Here is a 23462-nt window from a genome sequence, read left to right as displayed (position 1 = left end):
AAACTAGGAGGTAGGAAGAAAGGGAAAAAGGCTCCTAGAGAAAGATCAGGGTCCAGCCTGCTCAGGAGAGAGTGAAAAGGCACCAAACTTTCTCTTTTATACTTTCACTGACACTGCCGGGGGGCCCCCCCCTCCCCCAAAGGAAGTGGGAGGTATCAGGGGAAGTTGTAGCAGACAGAGTCCTGGGAGACTTAGTCTTCCAGGGCTTACAATAATTTCAAATGACACAGTGTCCTAGTGATGTCTTCGCACTATCAGCAGATATCAAGAAAGGATCCTGGTCCATGGGGGTGGACTATTTGTGATAAATTTATGAGACCCAGTTGGAGGAGTTGCCCAGGATAGGTTGAGATCTTCATCATTATCTGAGTCAAGAAAAACAAAATCCACATATTTGTTTGATATATATATGCGTATACATATATATTTCAAATAATGAAAAATCTTTACAGGAGAACAATCATAATCTGAGATGATAAGACCACTTTTTTTTTTGTTAGAGCTGAGAAATTATATCCTTGTAAAGCATTTCACATCTAAAGGAAGGAAACAATCATTTATTAAATGCCCACTAAATGCCATACATTTTGTTAAATGCTTTACAAATACTCTCCAATATGACTAATTAATGTGATCTAATTTGAGCCTCACAATCATTCTGTTGCCAGGGCCCTCCTGGTCTTGTATCAGAACTCTCCTGAGCAGCAAGCTGCCACTGGAGCAGATGAATTAGCAAGGTAAGTGCTGGATCAGGCTTCTGGGGAATATAAAGAAAGCGTCATGGATAAAGTAAAAATGCTAACCTGTTCCCCATTTTACAGTTAAGGAAATTGAGGCAGAGGTTAAGTGACTTACTTGGGGTCATACACCCAGTAAAAGGTCTGAGGCTGACTTTGAACTCTGGAAAAGGGGAGTACTTAATACCTATCTTCAAATATATGAATGTATGTTAGTAGAAGAAGCATTTTACACTTATTCATCTTGGCTGGAAAAGAACCAGCAGCAGTGGGTGGAAAATTACAAGCCAAATGAATCAGACTTTATTAAATGCCTACTATGTGCCAGGCACCTTGCTAAGTACTTTGCAAAGCTGCAAATTTATCTTGAGGTAATGAAAAATTTACTAACCCCAAATTAGAATGGGGTACCTCTGGAGGCAATGAATCCCCTCACTAAACACTGTCAAGTAAAGACTGAAAGTCCATTTATAAAGGATGTTGAATAGCGAATTGCAAAACCTGGGCTCATAGAACTGTCAACACTAAGCACTTACATAATATAGTCTCAAGTACCTTAGACACTTTCACCTAAAAATCAAAGGTGTAGGCAAGAGAGACAACAAATCTTAATCAAATCTATTTGGATTCAACCAAAACAATCTGCCTTGTTTTTTGATATTTCCACACTAATGAAATATATGCCTATATTTCAAATACATATTGATTATATAGTTTTAAAATTGGTTTAGCTACATTGTGAGCCAGTAAGAAATAGTTTGAGAGTTGAGAGAACTTTACTTATTTATCTTTCTATCTTCCTCAGGGGTCTAACAGGATATTGCATATAATGGTTGCCTAACAAATGTTTGTTACATGAATGAATGAGTAACTTTAGGATTACAGTGGATCAGAGGATCACATCCTGTATGTGCTGAATTTCAGTTAAGTACTCTTTTCTGAATTTTTCCACTGAGTAGTAGTAGGTCACCAAGGATGATCAGTGGATTTAGGTGGTGCAGTGCCAAGCCTGGGGTGAGGTTCAGTGGATTGAGAGCCAGTCCTAGAGTTCAAATGTAACCTCAGACACTTCCTAGCTGTGTGACCCTGGGCAAGTCACTCAACTCGCATTGCCTAGCCCTTACCCCTCTTCTGCCTTGGAACCAATACACAGTATTGATTCCAAGACATAAGGTAAGGTTTAATTATTTTTTTTTTTAATGAATTCAACTAAGACCTCAGATACTTTCTAGCTGTGTGATCCTGGGGAAGTGGGTCAACCTCTGTTTGCCTCAGTTTTCTCATCGGTAAAATTCAGTGTAATAGGAGAAGCTTCACCCACGAGTATAGTATAATAAATGTGCTTAACAGGATCTGGCACATAGTACGCATTATATAAATGTTAGCTATTATTACGGATTCTCTTTTGACAAGCTTCCCTTTTTAAGACACGGGAACCATACTTCAGGTTAGCTTTTGTAAATTGTCATAAACTTGCTTTTAAAAATGTTTGAAAGTCAAGTCTCTCGTTGGCAATTAATGTTGAAGCTTAGAACTCCACGCCCCCATACATTTTTCCAGGTACTAGACCTCTGCTCTGCAGGAGGAGATGGGGGTTTGGGGAAGGAGAGGAATAGCACCTGGTGGATAGGGCTTTTAAGAATCGTAGCGAAAAGGCGGCAGTAGGTGCCAGAGTGGAAGGGTAGAGGAGTCAGAGCCTGTCCTAGAGGAGCAGCCCATTAGGACAGCCAGCGTGGGGTGACTCAGGCTGGGGGCGGGAGAGGAGGAGGAGGAGGAGGAGGAGGAGGAGGAGGAAGAGCCGAGCTAGAGGAGTCCGCTCTGCAGCGGGAGTTCTCCAAGGGTGCCCTTGAGGCAAGACCAAAAAACAATAGCGGGGCGGGGCAGCGGGCCTCCTAGCAGGCCACTAATTGGGAAGCTGACATAGTCGCCAGTCAGCCAATAGGTGGGGACCCATCAGTTCAGCCAACCCAAGAAGCCCGCAGCTATTCTTGCCCCGCCCCCTTTTCGCCTTTCCTCGGGGCGGGGGAACTAGCATTCCTTAGCAACCCTCAAAGTGAATTCCGAGGTGCTTTACGGCCCCCTCCCATCTCCCTTTGACGGAACAGAGGGAAAGGGGTGTGCAGGACTCAGAGAGCCAATCAGTCTCCCGCTCCCTCCCCCTGGGGCTAATCACCCAGGAGACTGAGGAGAGGAGAGCGAGGGGGGAAACTGCCGTAAAGCAAGGGTGGCGCTGTTGTTAGATCGCTGCCGCTGGGGGTGGTGGAGGGGATCTTGCTGCCCGCCCCAGCCGGGTCGGCTGGGTTGTCATTGGGATACAGCTGAGGCAGCGGCGGCGGTGGCGGCGGGCGTCAGCAGCCATGGCAGGGGCTCTGGTGCGGAAAGCGGCCGACTATGTCCGGAGCAAGGATTTCCGGGACTATTTAATGAGGTGACAACAGAGGGTCCGTGGGAGGGGGAGAGGAAACTACTGGTCCCCTCCACGCCGCTGTCCGTCCCGGGCGCGGGACCTGCTCGGTAGCTGGACCTAGGCTCCTCTAGGGCTGGTTGCCGAGAGGCGACGGAGAGCTCCTGCCTACGAGAGAGCTTTTCTCTGGACCCAGTCCGGCGCGGCGAGGTCAGCAGCCAGGACCCAGCATCCTCGCCGTCCCTAGTTTGTTTTACAGATGAGGAAACTGAGGCTCATAGGCTCCTGGTGGCCTGGAACGCCCAGACTAGGAAGGCTCAGAGCCGGGACTCGAGCATCCTCAGTTTCCCCCTGCCGGGGGGATTGGTTAGGTAGAGGGAGCTGTTTTAAGCTTGGGAGGGAGGGGGCGATTTCTAGGATCTGTTGAGGGATGAGCCTCAGGCCATGGCTCAGATCTCCTTTCCCAGCTGTCAAAGCAACTGCAACTTGAATCATTAGATCGTAGCTTTAGAGTTGGAATGAACTCGAGAGGCTGTGAGTCCAATCTTCTCGTTTTACAGATGAAGAAACTGAGGCATAGATGGCTTAAGGGACTTGTCCTTTGCCACACCACACCATTAATTGCCTGAGGAGGTATTTGAGCCTGAATGTAACCTTGGAAAATACTTTAGAGGCCCTGAATCGAACTGGCCTATGTTAACAGAAAAGGAAACTGAGGCACGGATAAGGTTAAGTGACCTATCTTCAGCCACACTTCTAGTAAGTAAGTGCCTGAGGAGGGATTTTGAACAAGTTCCTCCTGACCCCAACCCCAGTGCTCCCTGGTTGAGGGGGGAGAGAGATGAAGATCTTGGTGCTGCTTGTTCATTTTAATGCTTCTAAATCAAGTTTGGCTGCTAAGAGTGAAAGGATCCAGGGCTAGAGCCACTCTGGGCTTCCGTTGTGGCGGACTGGCTTTGGGCCTTTTGGCTAAACACCTTTAAAGACAGTTTAGGGCCCTAGTGCAAGATACACTGATGTCTAGTAGATCTCAACAGTGAAGAGTTGTATGGCCCTCTCGTGGCCTGCCCAATCTACTCCATGGCTCTTGGGATAAAATAGGTTTAACTTTTAGAATTTGGGAAAGGAAACATGTATGCTGGACTTAAGGCCACATAGTATGAAACTCTGTGGGTTTTTTTGCAAGAAAAAGCACCCCCTCCACACACACAGAGGAACGTTTACATTTATGAATGCCTGTTCTTCATATTTACAGTTTATCCATAATCTGGTTATATTTTGTATACATATTTTATGACGTCAACCCACGAAATAGGTGGTAGGAATTATTCCCTAACAGTTTTACAGCCAAGACCCTGAAATGTAAATTAAGCTTAATACCAGGGTGGTTAGATTGAACGGTAGATAAACATTAGGCCCAGGTCAGGGAGAACTAAATTCAAATATGGCCTCAGTCACTTCCTGGCAGTTTCACCCTGACCTAGTTACTTCACCCTGTTTGCCTCGGTTTCCTCATCTGTAAAATAAGGTAGAAAAGGAAATGGTAAACCACCCTATTATCTTTGCCAAGAAAATTCCAAATAGGGTCATGAAGAGTCAGATTCGACTGAACATCTACAAAAGCTTTTAAAAAACCAGAATTGGAAACCCAGACTTTTAGACTTGAGGTGGCCTCCAATATATCTTTCCTGATCTCTTCCAGGAGGGGTTAGTGTTTCCCCTTCCATTTTACTTTGTGTTAATTTTATATATACTTTGCATTTTCTTCTTGATGTACAAGTTGTATCTTCTCAGAATTTAGTAAAAATTAAAAAAAAAATTTTTTGTGGTCTTTATCCCTCAGGCCTTGCACAACAGAGGTGCCTATCAAGTGCTTTTTGGATTGAATCTAATGTTCTGTAGGTATTGGATCTTTTCCACTCTAAGGAGGTTAGGCCTTCCATGCCGAAACCACCAGACCTATTTGTCTAGGGAGGTGGTGGAAGTTCTCCATGGAGATAGAAGAAACCTCAATCTGAGAGATTGTCTGAACTGGCCAGTTGCCAGTCATGTGTTCTTCATTCGCCTGACATACAGTTGAATATATCAGGGTATATGACTGTTCCTTTTAATACTATAAAATGTCACAAGAAAAATCGCCATCTATTGACCTTGTTTTTGACCTCAAATCGATCCTTGTCTGCTCTCAGATTCCATCTGATGAGGGGTTTCAGAGCAGCAGGTATGGATACCAACCCGACCTATATGCTTAAATATAATTATTAAATATGGTTACAAGTTTGCTCTTTATTTAGTAGAAGAACATTGCATTAAAATGAAGTTATTTTATGTTAAATAACTAAAGTCTTTATTCTGTACAGTTATCTGAGCATTTGTATATAATGTGATTTAGAAGAGCTCTACATATCACTTTTCCTTAAAACTCCTTTTTTCCGTCTTTTCCATTTTTCCTTTTAAGTTACAGTGAAAAGACATTCAAGGTGAAAAGCCCAACTTGACCTGATCTATTTTTGGCACTTATTTAACTTTCTGTTGTAAGCTTTTCCTCTTAGCATTATATCTAGTACAACTAATTTTGAAAGTACTTAAAAAAATAAGAGTTATTTAGGAGCATAACTAATATAGAGAAATTAGGTTTAGAAACTATGTAAGGTCAGTTCTCCTTTAGTTAGCTGATTTTTAATAAAAAACAAACATGTAAATCAGAGAACTCTGCCTTGGCACTAATCTCAGCCCCAAGGGCACTTTACAGATGTGGAATATTTGGACTTCAGTAAATGCTAATTTTGAAATTCTGTGTTCATTAGGAAATATTCTTAAGATCAATATGAAATAATTAGTAGATCTCTGAGGAATATAATGCAGTCTGTGTTGTGGAACATTGAACAGGGGAACAAAAGCTAATTAGTTCTTTTGGAGGAAGTAGCCTTAAAGGATAGAAGGAAATGAGAGAGTAGAAGAAAAGCAGACAGACAACTTCTAATGAAATAATTTACAGCCTCTCATGTTACTTTGGCTCCTTGCTACCAGAGTTTTTTCTGCTAATAAATTGGGCCTAATTTGTAATTTGATAGGTACTTATGAAGTGTATTGAAAAGGTGTCATAAACAAGGTAGGTATGAAAATTGATCACCAGTTTGCATCCCTTTTTGTTACCCTAAGATCAGTCTAAAAGGATTGGGTTTCCTTTCAGCCCCCACACCTTAATTGGATTAAGAATAAGGTCTATAGGAGGGACTCATGAGCATTCTGGGAAGATGTCCATCTTGTTCCACATGATGCCTCATGTTCCAAGTCCAGAAGATGGGCCTCTGACCCAGACTGAGGTCAAAGTCTATCCAATCAGGGAGACCCAGAAAAGGTGATGTCATAGGGAGGGGACTATAAATTATGGATGAAGGAATTTCATGGGGCTGTTCCAGCCAAGTGGCACAAGTGAGTGGATCCTCAAAATGAGCATCGAGCTCAGATTAGCTAGGTGACAGGCTATGACTATGGACCTTTTCTTTTTCCAACCCACTTTTCACTATTTAATAAATAATTATAAATTAACATACAAGCTCCAAAGAATTCTAACCGTAACAGATTTTTTTTTCTTACATACTGGAAGAAGTTTGTTAAATGGATGTCATTTAAATGGAAATATTTTCCTTTTAGATCTACCTGTTTCTACTACTAAGCAGCCAGGTGCCACATTAGATAGTGTGCCAAGTCCAGAGTCAGGAGGCTCATCTTCATCAACCTTATTTTCCTCAGTTTCCTCATCTGTTAAATGAGTTGGAGAAGAAATTACCAAACTACTCCAATATCTTTGCCAAGGAAATTCCCAGTGGGTTCACAAAGAGTGGGACATGACTGAAAATGATTGAACTGAATTTCAGCAACTAGATGATTTTACAATTCTATTGGATGCTTTAACTGAAACTAATAACTTTAGAGCTGGAAGATATCTTGGAGGCCATTTAATCATTGTTCTTCATTTTTCATATGAGGAAATTGAGTCTTAGGGGTAACTTGCCCAATGTCACATAGGTATAGAATATATGTCTGTTCTTAGATTTTTTTTCAAATAATTCACCTTTTATAATATATTCCTCACTTTTTTCATAATAGATTTTCTGGAAGAGAGTTACTATTGAAAATAATCACATCATTGTGAGCAGAGAAGATTTCCAATATTAAAATTTTTAGGAAGAGGAATGAGAAACCTGAATTTGAAATGTAAAATTGATTGGTTTTAAAGTGAAAAATATGTGTTGTAGAGACATAGTGATGATATGGTGAAGTCAGAAATATTTTCACACAGTAACAGTTTGAGATTTGAAAAGAACTTCAATGGCTATCTAATTTCGCCCACACCTGAAAAAAAGAATTTCCTGAAAAGTCTCTCAAGGCTTTTCCATTCTGGGGCAACCAGACATATAGTTCTTTTTTTTTTCCCCTTTTGTTCAGTCCTCTGTTCTTTTTTTTTTTTTTTTTTTTTTAAACCCTTGTACTTCGGTGTATTGTTTCATAGGTGGAAGATTGGTAAGGGTGGGCAATGGGGGTCAAGTGACTTGCCCAGGGTCACACAGCTGGGAAGTGGCTGAGGCCGGGTTTGAACCCAGGACCTCCTGTCTCTAGGCCTGACTCTCACTCCACTGAGCTACCCAGCTGCCCCCACCTCTGTTCTTTTTTAAAATTAATTTCATTTATTTTTAAAATTAATTTAGAATATTTTTCCATGGTTACATGATTCATGTTCTTTCCCTCCCCTCCTCCCACCCCACTCCTGTAGCCAACAAGCAATTCCACTGGGTTTCACGTGTATCATTGATCAAGACCTATTTCCATATTATTAATTTATTTAGACAGACATACAGTTCTTGAGAATATGTTTGAGGCTACCCATAGAGATAGAAGAAACCTCAGTCGTAGGATTTGTAAAAGGGACAGTTGCCATAGACAAAGACAGTTCTGTCTTTCATTCACCAGGCATATGGGTAAATCTTTCAGTATAGGTGGACTTAATTTATTACTGCAGAGTATCAAAAAAAAAAGTTATCAACTTTTCATAACTTGACTGAATATGACTTCATTTTTGAACCATCCTGTGCTTTGTGTACCATCAGAGTCATTTTAGATTGACCAGAAAAGATCGAGCTGATTGGGGTTTGAGTGGTGTGGACCCCCCACTTCCTTTCCTATATTAATTTTTTTTCTGATAGAATTTTCACCAATCTAAATGGGACCATCCAGATCTTAATAGCAATAACTTTAGATCATTTTGAAGAATATTCCTTTAATCTGTGGCTAATAGCATTAGGTACTTCTGCCGTCAACTCTTTCTTATAATGGCCCATACTTTGAGCACTGCTCCTTTTAACTGAAGCCCCTGTTGCTATTTATGCTGTGACTTTGTTATAACATTCCATATTTGTGTTTCTTCTAGCTTCTATTCCTAATCAATTGGCTCCAGGTAGGTTGTTCAGGGATTGACTTTATAGAAGAACCTGGTTTCTTATAGATATGGTTAGCTGAAGCAAAGATCATAACATAAGCACAGTATTTTAGACATAGGAACTTAATAAATGTTTAACTTGCGAAATAACAGACAATATCAGAGCGTTATGGGTATTCTCATTTGAGTCTTACCAACAATTTGTCAGGTTAGGAAACTACAAATATTTTCATCATTAGTTTACAGGTTAAGAAATTGAGACTCAGATGTTTCCCAGTAATTTTTATAGCCTTCTAAAGGAATTTATATAAAGTTATAATCTAAAGCAAAACCTTTTTAAAATATGTATTTAAAAAAATAATTTGATGTTTGTTAAATGAATATTCTCTTTAGCACCACAAGAACAGCTATTCCCAGCTCTTTTTATACTGGCTCCTTTGGATTCAGTTACTTTGATGAAAATGATTCCAGAATCTATATGCCCAGTCCCAGTTTCTCTTCCTGAACTCTAGTCCTACCTAAGGGCAAATTGCTAGACCTTTCCATTTCTTTATCTGTAAAGTGGAAATGACAATATTTGCACTACCTTCCTTATAGGGTTGTTGTGGGCAAAGACTTGGGAAAAGGCACGCTGAGTATATGGCAGATATTGGACAGGAATTCTAGAACACAGTATTTTTAGTTTCTCAGATTTCTTAGTGTTCTGTCCTTTATATTTTTTAACTCCATCACCTTACCTTTCTAGACCATAATTTTGAAGATCTTAAAATCAAGTAGGTTCCTTCTGGGTTCTCTATCTGTTGTCTTTTTCTTCCATTTTTGAATATTTCTTTTTTATATGCTGCCTAAACTAGAAGGAAAGAAAAGAATAGTCTTTCTTCCCCTTAACTATTCTCTTTTTGGTTAAGAAATGAGAATGAGGATAAGGAGGAATTGATGGAGTTAATTGTTAAATTAATCAAACTCTAAGGGTAGTAGTAATTCTAAGATTTTTTTTCCTCATTTATTATAGGTACCCTGGTTTTGCTATTTTGGCATTTCAACACAAAAATTTCAATCCAGGGGTGCAATAAGATTCTAAAGTTAAGCCTTTTCTGGTGGGGCCCAAATCCTATAGTATTTGCTTATATTATCAAATAATCTTTTGTATTATATATATATATATATTTGTAAATAAATCTGATGTTAAGATGGTTGATGATTTTATCAAATACTTTGGTTAATGAGTTGTGCTATTTTTAGCTTTCAAGTCTCCATAGAATTTCCAAGAACATATTGCTGTGTTCTAGGTTAGAGGTCAGGATAGAATAATAGAGACTAAAGGGAGATTCTGAGACCTTTCTGCTATCAGCAAGATCAAGAATTATAGATATATCCATTAAGGACTCAGTGAAAAGAATGCCCATTATAGGTAGGGAACATAAGGAAAGGCAGCATAGTGAAAAAAACCAAATCAACTTGTAGTCAGAAGGTCCAAGTTTGAGGCCTGCCTTCAAAAATTACTAGCTTTGTGAATATGCACACATTTAACCTTCATGCCACTGTCAATCTAGTTTTATGCACAGATTGGTCATGCCTTGCCCTTTCTTAAAACCTTCCTATGACCCTTATTGCTTGCAAGTTGAATTGCTTGCAAGTCATCACTCCCAAGCCTGCTATTTAATGACCTTTAAGTCCACCTCTACCCCATTTTTCCTCCCTATTTCATACATCGCTTGCTATGGACTCTGTGCTCCAGCCAAATTGTACCACTCACCATTCCCTCATATATATATATTTCCATTTGCTTATATTTTCTCCTCACCTTTCTTCCTTTTCCCTTATCCTGCACTTTTTGTTTGTTGAATTCCTACCATCTTTCAAAGCCCACGTCAAATATTGTCTTTTCCATGAAGCTTTCTTAATGATTTTTCCCTAGTCAACGATAACCTTCTCTCCTCCATAGAATGTGGCACTTTTCATGCATTTATATATAATTTTTATATTTTCACTACTTGTATCTAGTTAGTCTTCAACATTGGTGCATTTTTGCCACTTCATGCATTGGTGTGATTTTATTTAGTAACCTCATTTTCACTTTTACCTCACCAACCAGGCACATTGGTGGCTATGTACAGTAGAGGGAAAAAATGAGAGGTGTCCTTGCCTAACATCTCCATTTTCCCAAGAGAAGCAAAACAGTGTGGTGGAGTAGGGACCTGAGACTTACCCTGAAGCATGTGATTTTTGTCATTGTAGAACCAACAGTTCAACCACCAGGAGATTAGAGATGGCAGGTTCTTCTTTCCCTTTTTTATCTCCAGGTTCTTCTGATATCACCACCCCTGCCTCTCCCTCTCTCCTGTTTCCTCTCCCCTCCCCTCTATTATATGGGTTATTGCATGGTTACTATGCTAGGAAAAGTGCAGATTATCAGAATTAATATTTGATTATAAAGAATTATATGCAGACAAGTCTAATTTCAGCAAGCAAGATAAAGATTATAGTTTTTGATGGTCTTGGGAACCTAACACCTTATTTCCCATAAATTCACTCAGCATTCAGGGTGTTTTCTAGACACATTACCCCTATAAAAGTTGAGGATTGACTATACTTATTTGTGTATGCAGTATATTTCTATCCTAGACTGAGGACAAAGATCATATGGCATCTAAACCATTTATCACAATTTCTAACCTAATCCTTTACATATACAAGTCACTTTATTAATGTTTCTTTGATTGAAGATGAAAATTACTTCTAGAAAAGAAACTAAATATTAAACCACTCTTATCATTTGCTACTTTAAGACTCTTGAGCCCACAAACTCCCAAGTTCTTAGAACTTACTCCACATTCCTAGAGTTCTAAGATATTAATCCTCAGCCTCATCTTGCCATCCAAAATGGCAAATGGTTACCAAAAACTATAGATTCTGAAAAATTTTTAGAAATATTCATGTTACTCAGAGAGTAGGTATGCCTGTACTTGGGTGGTGTACAGATTGTGATCAGAGGGAATCAGAATATCTGAGTAGTAAGAAACTTTAGACAGGTAGTACACACAGACACACACAGACACACACACACACCCCACACACTCATACAATTTTACAGAGGTGAGGAGAGTAGTCTAAAGATTCTAAACAGTCAAGTAGGTTGTGCCTTTAGCCACACTGCTAATTAGCAGCAGGGCTGGGACTAGAACTCAGGTGTCTTAGCTAGACTCCTAGTAAAATGTTCTTTCCACGATATCATATTGCTTCCCTCTAGAAATAGGCCTCTGACGCAGCAGCCAGTGTTAGTAACTTCTATTAGCAATAACAGCACCTACATGGACCTCTTCACTCACTAGGTTTGAAAAAGGAAATTCTTTACTATTTTTCCCGCCTTCCTGGGCTTTCAGAGTGGAACAAGTAGGCAGTATACTATCCTCTGGGCTCATCATACTGATATGATATGCAGTTATAGAGTTAAAAGATTGTCATCATCATTATACATAGATTGCATTAATTTTTAAAAACCAGCAGTACCCATTTAGCTACTGTTGAAAGAGAAATTGGAATCTAAGGAAGAAAAAATTTGGAGATCCTTCTCTAAAATGATTCAGGTGTAGATATTCAATAATCACAACAAATAAACATTCTAATTCTTCATATTGGCCTTATAAAATATCTCTGTATTTTACACTGTGATTTTGTCCTTTTCTATGAGCAGAATAGTAGTACAAGAAACAGTCAAATTTTCCAGATTCTTATCCACTTGCAAACATTTTGTTGTTTTTATTTAAATGACTGAAGGTCACATACTTTTATATAGTAATTTCTATACATATATTTATATATATATATCAATTAGTCTCTTCATATTAGTTTACATTTGCTTACTTGTATACATGCTGTATTTATACCACCCCCCAAAAAATAGAATATAAGTTAATTGAGGTCAGGAACAATTTCACTTTTGTGTTCAAGTCCATGGTTCTGGCACATAGGGTTTTTGGGGATGAGGCAGTGTTTTGTACACAGCAGATGCTTAGCAAAATACTTGTTAAATGGTCTGAAAACTATTTCAATTTTCAAAGCACATATCTGTATAAAAGTATACATGCATATGTATAATTCATGTTAATTTGATATTCACAATAATGGTTTGAGATTGGCAAGACAAGTATTAGTCTTTTTTTAGCTGAAAAGTCTCTAGTTCAAAGTCAAGCAGCTTATTAGTAGCAAAATAGTGACCAATATCTACATAAGCCTTCAGATCTCGAGTCCAGGGAACACAGGTTTGTAAGACCATTGTTGCTTCTTTAAAGTTACATTGGAGGTTACCAAATCTCTTAGAGGTTGCAAACTTGAAGTTATGAAAATTCTCTTTTAGAGTCTGTGTGAACTTATTATTAGCACATTGCTCTACAACTGAGATGAGGGGATTGATTACAGTGCTCCAACCAGAGAACTGAGCCACGATGGTCAACCACTGTTAAGGCATTACTCAAAATATTCTTGTCCAGATTCAATGTATAAAAACATATTTCTATGTAGTTGGGTAATACACAACTTATTCTCTTCCTCCAGCCCACCTCAAGGCCCCCTATATTTTGTAATTGTAACTATGTGGAAAGCATGATTTTAGGTCCCTAACAAGGATATTTGGATTGTCATCTAATGAATTCACTGCTCTGGCCTTATCACCTCTTTGGGATCTTATACTCTTTACTGACTCCATTTTACCTGCAGGACAGTACATGTGCTATGTTTGAATTTGTTTAGGAAATAGAATTTTTCTAATTTCAGTTTGTTCTCAGAAAAAGTATTGAATCATTGGATGTGAGTTCAAATCCTAGATTTTGTCACTCAGGTGATTTGGGGCAAGTTATTTCCTTCCCTGGGCCTCAAATCCTTCATCAATAAAATAAGGAAGCTTTATTTTTTTAAATTTTATTTATATTATTATTTTATTTAGATGATCCTCACCCCCACCCCCAGGTCCCTTCCGGCTCTGATGAATGATTCTGTGAAAATATTGTGAACTCTGTTTGAAATGTGCTTTTAAATGTTAACAAGTAGTCAATGAACATTTCATTGAGAATTTATTACTGTTAATATCTAATACTTATGATAAACAAAAGTTACTTATGCATTACTCAGAATATTCTTAAAGTATTAATTTCATTTGACTTGTTCTTTGTGCCTTTGCTATGATAACAAAAATGTCTAGGTGGGGGAATCACACAGAATTTATAACAAGTAGTTATTGCAGAAATAAAAATCAGTTCAGTATAAAATTTAAATTTTGCTCTAAATGTTGTGCTTTGGCCATATCTTTCATCTTGTCATTACATTAGTGAAAGTTAGGTTTACTTGTCACTATGGAACACTGAAATACAATCAATATGATTATAAGGATATTGGCATCTACGTTTATGGAATAGCTTTTCATAATAAGCATCCTGCATATATAAAGTGGTATTATTTTAGTAATTGCAACCTTTTTAGGTAATATCAATATAAACTTTTAAAATCACTTTTCCAAGAATAGCAAAAGAATGCTTGATATATTTGAGGCCAAATGACTTTGAACAGTGGTGCAGATAACCCTGTGAAGTTAGGATTAACTGATAGATCCAGTTATCTCTCAAGAAAGCAACTGACCCTGTTTTGTTTTGTTTTTCCTATGTTTCCCCTGTTTGAACCTCGATGGCCACTCATAAAATAGTACGGTAAGAAAACCTGTTTATACTTCATTTCAAGGATTTACAGATTTACTTCATTTTCAAAGTTATGGACACCTGACCTGGCTCCCTTTGCCCGAGATAGCATATCTAACCACCTTGACTGGTTTTTTGCCCCCAGTTTTACCTCTTTCTCCCTTTTTAGACCATTCTGTCCTGACTTTTAAAGACAAGTGATTCCCCTATATAACTTTTCTCCTGCCGTTTGTATACAGAGAATTTATAGTAGTTTCCATTTTTACCAGTTAACTGAGCTCTCCAACCAGTGTTGTCAGGAAAAAGACAGCCAAAGTAGGAGGTACTTCTCCACAGAGAAAGTGTTGCCATGACTGTACTTGAGAAACATTATCCAACATGCCATATATTACCATATCAGCTCTTTTATCCATTCCAGATATGATTATGTAAGAGTTTTTTGATCCCCAAATATCTGTTTCTATTCTGAAATGTAAATCATAAAATGGCTTGTTTTTCCAGAAAGTCTGGTTGCTGAATGTTTTTCTGACTGAGCATACATAGATCTTACATTTAGTAAGAAAAGAATTCAGATACAGTATTTTGCTAGGAAGAGAAACATGCATAATAAAAATCAAAAAGTAAGATGATTTAGGCTATTTGAAGAGTTAGTAAAAAATAGCAGAGGAAGAGAAAAAATAACTCAGGTGGAGAGAGTCAAAAAAGTTGTGAGGGGAAAAGTGAGTTGGAAAGGGAAAAAACTCTGGGTAGTTGGTTTGGGGGACAGGGCAGTGGAAGAAAGAAAAGAGATGATGATGACCAGAGAATGTTTATGCAAATATAGGGAATTTTAGCAGTAAGTCTCATAAGACAATAAATAACATCCTGCCACATTGAGAGGGTGACCAGGTGACCTGTCAGACTAACTTCCGTCACAGAGGTTTTATGACAAATGGTTATTTTTGAGCCAACTGTGTCATTTCACAGGTATTTTCAGTCATAAATAGACCTTAAAATTAAATTTCTATATATTTAGGTCTTTTTAATTTGCAAATTACTTCTGTATTAGTAAAAATAGGAGCAAGAATTATGCTAACTAAAAGTAAAATAGCCACCATTATTACTTTGACTGACTCTCCAAAAAGCTCCTGAAGAAGTTTGTGGACTCAGGTTTAAAAAATATTGGTTCAAATAGCAACCATTTAAATTATTTTTGTTAATCATATTTCATATTTAGTATATAGTCAAGGACTAGAGGTATTGGTTATAATAATTGGAGTTCTTGGAATCTTATAGGCATAATTTTTTCTCCTGTTCAGACTACTACTTAAGAAAGTTTTTCTACTTTGGGCTATACATTTAAGTAGTTGTCAGGATAAATATGTGATAAAACACCATAAGGATAGTTAAAGGGGTTTGGTTATGTTATATTTTTTCCAAGATGTAAAATTGAATGAGTTTGATAAGGGGTTGATAAATCTTCATTCCTTCAAATTTATAAATGGGATAATTAGGGATGATTTAATGGTGTCTGCCTTAAGATCGAATGAGTTCCAAAGCTTCTCTTAGCTGTAATATAGGAATATAAAAATTGCCCATCCATACCTATGTACAATAGGACCCTCATATCCTTGGGGGATGCATTCTAAGATTTATCAGGGATGGCAGAAACCAAGGATATAAGCAAACACCTGCCTTTGGTGGGAAATCACATTTTTTGTATATACAGTAAAAAAAAAAGTATGTAACCTTCCCCCCCCCCCCATATACATGTGTGAAGGAATATACTCATGTTTTGTGTCTACATTTTTCTTATATGAAAGTGATATAGGAAACAAATACAAAACCAAAATAACTCAGTCAAAGCATAATCATGAAGTCCCCCCTCCCACTCACTACCACCCCCACCCCCCCAAAAGGAAAAACAAACCTTGGAAAAAAGTGAAAATGAAAGCAGAAGAGACTGTATGTGGCTGGGCAGACTGCTGAGCAGATTTCCTGCAAGGGAGTACCTGAAACTGAGGGAGGATCTCTTATACTTCCTTGTCCCTCAAGGTTGACCTCATATAACTTGAAATCTCAGAATCAGGATCTTGAAAAAGGAGGCCCTGTTGTAGTTTAGCAACTACTTGTCAAAATTTTTAACACAAATAATGCTAGTAATAAAGTAAAACAGATTGGGATGTAATGAGACATTCTAATGCTAATGTTACTTTTACAAAGTAGGAAATAATGTAATGTTTTGTATTTTTTACTTGATTCTTGTTTGCCCTTTTTGTTTCTTTATTATTTTATAGCACTTTTGGGGACCAGTAGCCAACTGGGGGCTCCCAATTGCAGCCTTCAATGATATGAAAAAATCTCCTGAAATCATTAGTGGAAGAATGACATTTGGTAAGAATGCAACATTTGAATAATTGGAAAAGTGACAGGATTTATTAAAGATTTCCAGCCTGTTTTATAATATAGTATATAAAGTAAGGTGGCAATACAGTCTGCTATATATTTCTTTTCTAGTCAGGAAGCAGGTTGTGGGTAAATGTATACGTATTTCAGGTAATAGCTGCTCTTCAATTAGGAGACAGATGCTGAGAAAAACCTTCATTCAGGACTTGATGAACATAACAAAGTTAAATTTAGACCCTCCCTAAAACCTGATTCTTTCCTATATAATGTATGTTTTATTTCTGCTGCTAGGTTCAATTTTAATAACTCAGCAATTCTATTTTTATAGAATTGAGAATTTCAGGGAATGTTTATTTAAAGGTTTGACTTCTTAAATTATCATTTTTCTTACTCATTTATTTGTAGGGTAGTTTGTAATTTGACATAGGGTATAGAATGGTTTCAATCTGGTTGTGATGTGTTTAAAAGTTTTATTTGTGTAAATGTGTTTAAGAATGTTTTTTTGCCAAAAAATGATCAGTCTTTTAAAATTTATTTTGACGTCTTTCATAGTATATGTTTGCTATTTAGTTTACTTTGTAGTATTTTGTAAGATCTAGCATTACAGTCATATTGTAGAAAATGGCATAGAGATTGTATTGACACAAACTGTTTTGCTCCTGATTGAAACATTTTGATTGCATTTTCCTCCCTTAAGATTTTTTTTTTTTAACTCTTGCTTCCATCTTAGAATCAATACTTTGTGTTGGTTATAAGGCAGAAGAGTGGTAAGGGCTAGGCAATGGGAGTCAAGTGACTTGCCCAGGGTCACATAGCTAGGAAGTGTCTGAGGCCAGGTTTGAACCTAGGACCTCCTGTCTCTAGGCCTGGCTCTCAATCCACTGAGCCACCCAGCCGACCCCATAAATGGCAATTCTCTATTTATTTATCTATCTATCTATCTATCTATTTATTTATTTATTTATCTATCTGCCTATTTATTTATTTATTTATTTATTTGTTTGTTTGTTTGTTTGTTTGTTTGTTTGTTTGTTTGTTTATTAAGCCCTTAACTTCTATGTATTGGCTCCTAGGTGGAAGAGTGGTAAGGGTGGGCAATGGGGGTCAAGTGACTTGCCCAGGGTCACACATCTGGGAAGTGTCTGAGGCCGGATTTGAACCTAGGACCTCCCATCTCTAGGCCTGGCTCTCAATCCACCAAGCCACCCAGATGCCCCCATAAATGGCAATTCTTGATGTAAAAGGTTCAAGTGTTCTACTTGGCTCTGTGTCTACCCTAGACTGCTGATACTTTGAGATAAAAAATGTCGCCCCCCCCCCCCCAGAATGCTTTTAAGAAGTTAGTTGGCTCTAATATTCACAATGTTGAAGTGATGAATGACTCTTTATTGTACTTATACCCATATTTGTTATACATTTATAGACTTCATTTTTGCCTTTAAACTTGAAAGTTTTATGATTAGGTTAAAATTATTTAAAACCTTGATCATATGATCTGATAGTAAGTTGGAAGAGATCCTAAAGATCATGGAGTCCAACCCCAAATCTGACACTCAAAGGTTAAGTGACTTACCCATGGTCACCTAACCACTTAGTGGAAGAGCATGGATGTGAATGCAGGTTTTCCGATAATAACTAAAGTGTTCTTTCCACTGTACTCCAGTAATAATCATTAACCTCATTTTCATAGGATCATTTTCATAGGATAGTAGCTTTAGAACAGTGGTTCCCAAACTTTTTTGGCCTACCGCCCCCTTTCCAGAAAAAATATTACTTGGCGCTCCCTGTCACATACTATCACCGACCCCTTACAGTTATTCACTGCCTCCAAATGTACCTGTGGCCATCATTGCCCCTGTGGATCGCTGCAGCACTCACCGGGGTGGGGGGGTGGGGGGGTGGGGGTGGTGGTGCCCACTTTGGGAATCACTGCTTTAGAACAAAGTTTCTGAAGCTAGTGTTTATGAATTTGTTTTTTTGAAATATTTTGATAATCACATTTCAATATAATTGGTTTCCTTTACAGTCTTATATGCTTTATGTACCTGTAAACATTCTGGGAATGGGTCCACAGGCTTCCCCAGAGTGGGGAGGGGATCATGACTCTAAGAGGTAAAGAAGTCCTACTTTAAATTGTAGAGAAACTATGGATATATCCTCTAGCCTAACTTCATTTTAGAATTGAAGAAGCCAAAACCCAAGGGTTAAGAGATTTGCCCAAGGCCTCATGGCTGGGAAATATAAGATAACAGTGTTAAGTTTTCTGGGCATGAGCCATACACTGTCAATAAAAAACTTGATCCCCAGATATCTGTCTATAGTGATCATTATCAGGACTAATTTTACATTCTGCCTGTTACTAAATCTTTTCTTAGCATTATTGAGAAATAAACTAGTTAGTGTTGGCATCAGTGGTCACCTTGCTTCCTGAGGTAGTGACCTGTCCCTCATTGGAGGTATATTAGCCCAGAGCAGAAGACCACCTGTGGGAGGTGCCCATGGCATCACTCTCTGTGGTCCCCAGGTAACAGACTCATGGGTTCTCCTCTGTCTTTTTTTTTTTTTTTTTTTTTTTTTTTGCACAGCCCTTTGTTGTTACTCTCTGGCATTCATGAGATTTGCCTACAAGGTGCAGCCTCGGAACTGGCTCCTCTTTGCCTGCCATGCGACGAACGAAGTGGCCCAGGTCATCCAGGGAGGAAGGCTTGTCAAATACAAGTAAGCATTTGTTTTAGGAGGGAAAAAGAAGGTTTATGAATCCCGAATAGCAGGCTAAAACCAGGGCTTAGTCAAGTGCTGAGAAGGTTTCATTCAAAGCTTGGCAGACAGTGAAGTGAAGTTTTCTATGATGCATTAACTTTGTAAAGTCGTTTTTAAAACAATCCAGCCATTCTGTATTTTTTATCAAACTGGGAATTTTAATAAATATTTGTTTAAAAGTATTGTTCTTGTTTGGATCTGAAGTGGAACCAAATAATAGATGATTGCTACGTCATCTTAGTGCTCACTGGTTTTCTTTTTTCTTTACAGCTTGAGTAAAAAAACCTCCGCATAATAGTGGGAGGTGGGGTTGTACCCCACTGCAGAGACAGCATTTCCAGCTACAGCTGCTAAGACACAGATTCCATCACTCATGATCTTGCTAAGGAAAGGAAGATAACATACAGCATCTTTTCATTAGCCAGACTTTTTTCTTTTGAAAGAGCTGAGAGTATCTATGATAACTCTTTGCTGCCTTACAAATACTAAACCCATTTTCTCCTTTCTCTTTTTAAAGAGTAGCTCAAATTATGCAACTAATTTAATGATCTCAACGATGGTTTTAATCTGAAATAATATGTATATTAGCTCTTGATCATGGGATTTATCTTATGAAAAACTGAAGAGAACAAAGCTTGTAACTTTTAGCACTTATGTACACAGAAAATTTGGTTTATTCTGTTGTAATCAACCAGTGGTAGCTGGCTGCACACAAAAATCTTATTTCCAGTGAAGTAATTATTTGAACCAGTTATCTGTGTACTTCCATGCAGTATGTATGATCAAATGCTGTAACTTAATTGCAATAAATCGTTGAAATATTAAATTTCCTCTAAGAGTGTTAACTTGTTAATTTCTTTCTCCTCATTCCCCTTGTGTTTTTTGCAACATTCACCATCAATTGCTTGGGGACTTCCAGGTTAAGATGGCAGCAGAGTAGAAGCAGTGTGCTTAACCTCTCCTAACCCACATATACATGACCTCTCAAAAGGACACAAAAACCAAGTCCAGATGAACGAAGGGACCCCACAATAGGGCACAGCATTGAAGGTACGTGGGATTTGGGCATTTCCATGCTATAAGGGGGTGAAATAGTTCTCACTAAAACATGAGCTGACCAAACCAGTCCCCCCCACACACACACATACCACCTACAGTGCCAAAGCCAGCAAACATGAGTTAGAGCAAGTTTGGGGCATTCATTAAGTTCTTGGAAGCTACTTGGGACCACAAAGGACTGGCTCCTGAAAGCAGCAAGACTTAAAACCCCAAGAGGCTAAAGAACGTGTACTTTGAACACAGACCTTGAGTGTAGGTGCTGACCTTGGGTGGGGACCCAGTGCGGAGGGGTACATGACTACAGAAGCAGCACCCTGAGACTGTTAAAGGAGCCTCGGGCAGAGGAGCAAGCAAGGGGACTACTAGGAGGCTTGACCCTGAGAATAGCTAGACTTGAGACCCCAGGAGCCTAAAGATCACAGACCTTGGGCGCAAGGATAAAGCTGAGAGGGGCTGCATGGCGCTATGACTCAGGAAAAAAACTGCTCCACAGCTTTATACACAGAGAGCCTGTCTGCCTCAGCCAGACTTCTGAGAAAGAAAAACAGCATAATAATAGTAATTGCAAGCCATGCACAAGAACCTCCAAAGAGAAAGATCAAGAAGAAAACTTTAACACGCGATAACTTTTGCACAGAAAAAATCCAGACAACAGACAGCAGAGGAGAACAAGTAAATAATCACATCCAAACCTTCCCCCCAAAATAAAATTGGTCACAAGCTCTTGAAGAGTTCAAATCTGAGAGCATGAGAAAGATGGAAGAGATTTGGCAAGAAAAGTGGGAAATAGCTCAAAAGAAAATTGAATTGGAGAAAGATGCCCCCAAATCAAAAGATAAGCAAATTGGAGACCAAAATTAAATGGCTGGAAAACAGGATAGACCCAAACCGAAAAGGAAAATCAAAAGATATAGCAGAAAACCAGTTTCTAAAGACCGGAATTGGGCAAGTGGAAGCCAATGATCTCACAAGACAGCAAGAACTAATAAAGCAAAGTCAAAAGACTGATAAAATAGAAGGAAACATGAACTATCTCACTGAGAAAATGACAGATCAAGAAAACGGGTCTAAAAGTGACAATTTGAGAATCATTGGTCTTTCTGAAAAAGCAGAAATTAATAGAAATTTGGACACCATAATACAAGAAATTATCCAAGTAAACTGCCCTGAAGTTCTTTACCAAGAGGGCAAAATAGACATTGAAAGCACCCATAGATCACCCTCTACACTAAACCCTCAAAAGACAACCCTCAGGAATATAATAGCCAAATTCAAGAGCTTCCAAGTAAAAGAAAAAAATTTTACAAGAAACCAGAAAGAGACAATTCAGATATCAAGGAGCACCAATCAGGATTATACAGGATCTGGCAGCCTCCACATTAAAAGACTGCAAGGCTTGGAATATGGCATTCAGGAAAGGCAAAAGAACTGGGTCTACAACCAAGGATCGCCTACCCATCAAAATTGACTATATACTTCCGGGGGAAAGTATGTGCATTCAACAAGATAGAAGATTTCCAAGTATTTGCACAGAAAAGACCAGGACTAAATGGAAAGTTTTAATATCCAACCACAAAAATCAAGAGAAACAAGAAACATTCACCATCAATTGGTAGTCCTTCAGTGTGTAAAAAAGTGGGAGAATGCACATGAATATGGAGAGGATGGGTTCCATTTTTGCTAGAACATAAGGAGAAAAGAAAAAGCAAAAATAGCCCTTGCTCAGTTTACAGAGTATACATACCATATTAGCTCTGTAGACATGGAATCTAAAGAGAACCTCATGTTTAGTCAGCTTGAAAGATGGAGACCCCCAAAGCTTGCCCTTTTCTTATGAGAATCCACTCTGAAGGGAATCTCAGACTAGCAGCTTCAGACTGAATAATAGATCCTAAAGTAAATTATAATCCCAGTTAGGTGGGACAAAGCAAATGCTAAAAATCCTCTGTCTTGAGTTTTCCCCTTTTTATGAGAGATCCTTCCCCAGAGGAACAACACCTGGGGAGGGACCATCCTTTTTAGTATCCACTGTAAATAGTCCATTCTCTTACACCCTAGCTTCTGGCTATGGTTCCTTTCTCAAGTCTGATTGTATCCTGTCAGTATAGTTTGAACACTCCCATTTCCTTGTAGCCATGTTACAGTGTTAATCATCTTTTCCTGTCCCTGGATTCCCCAGATGATATATAAGTTCCCCAAATTCTTTTGTCCTTTGGAGTTGTTATCCCCCGTGGTGGCCGTCTCAGAAGGTCAGTGACCAGAGCTGAATTTGGGAGGCCTAATTTAGCACTAACTCCTCTCCATAATTAGAATGGTTTTTTTCTGACTATCGAATAGTTCTGGGTTTTTTTTTTGTTTTGTTTTGTTTTGTTTTTTCAGTTTAACATCCCAAATATATTGAGATCCCAAGTATTTTGAAAGGTCACTCAGAAAGAGGAAACACTCATTTTATTCTCTCCTTTTAAATTACAACTTTTTCTTAACTCATGAATGATATAGGCACTTTATATTCTAAGTTTTTTCGAGGTCCTGAAAACAAGTTAAAGAAGTTTTAATGCAAACACTTTTATTAAACATGTATTATTTTTATATATACTTATGAGAAACTACCTTCCAATATTTAATCATGTTCTGCTTCCTCTTCTATTTCCTCATCTCCTGAAGTAGAAACATCATTCGAGTCATTGCCGTCACCCTCTTCTTTCCACAAAACACCAACTTCACTACCATCTATACTGTTTGACATACAACATTTTTTAAATCCAAGCACAGTAGACTCAGTGGAGATTTTGTCCCAAGCAATTTTGATTCAGTTCCCTAATACAGTGACTGACAGTTTATTTTTCCTGATGGAATAAATTCATGGTTTCCCTTGAACATCCATACATTTTATTCTTTCCTCAAATGATCTTTGAATGGTTTATTAGTGACTACATCTAACACTTGTAATTATGACATCATTCCTCCTAGACTAACTAGGTCCATGCACT

General features: G+C 38.3%; 1 protein-coding gene across 2 annotated transcripts; it reads left to right on the top strand.

The window, feature by feature from the left end:
• Positions 1–2954: 2954 nt before the first annotated feature.
• Positions 2955–20239, top strand: MPC1 (mitochondrial pyruvate carrier 1). Of its 2 annotated transcripts, none has more exons than XM_044671879.1 (5): positions 2955–3165; positions 8682–8685; positions 16545–16641; positions 19239–19371; positions 19684–20239. In XM_044671879.1, the coding sequence occupies exons 1-5, from the start codon at positions 3095–3097 to the stop codon at positions 19706–19708; spliced, it is 330 nt and encodes a 109-aa protein (XP_044527814.1). In that variant the 5' UTR covers positions 2955–3094; the 3' UTR covers positions 19709–20239. The 2 variants fall into 2 exon arrangements, with proteins under 2 accessions (XP_044527814.1, XP_044527813.1); XM_044671878.1 differs by lacking the exon at positions 8682–8685 and adding an exon at positions 14277–14280 and having other exon boundaries at positions 2957–3165.
• Positions 20240–23462: the final 3223 nt, after the last annotated feature.

Source organism: Gracilinanus agilis, chromosome 4 (genome assembly GCF_016433145.1).
Source record: "Gracilinanus agilis isolate LMUSP501 chromosome 4, AgileGrace, whole genome shotgun sequence".
Lineage (NCBI taxonomy): Eukaryota > Metazoa > Chordata > Mammalia > Didelphimorphia > Didelphidae > Gracilinanus > Gracilinanus agilis.
Note: the sequence above shows the minus strand (reverse complement) of the source record. Positions and strands in the feature narration are given on the sequence as shown.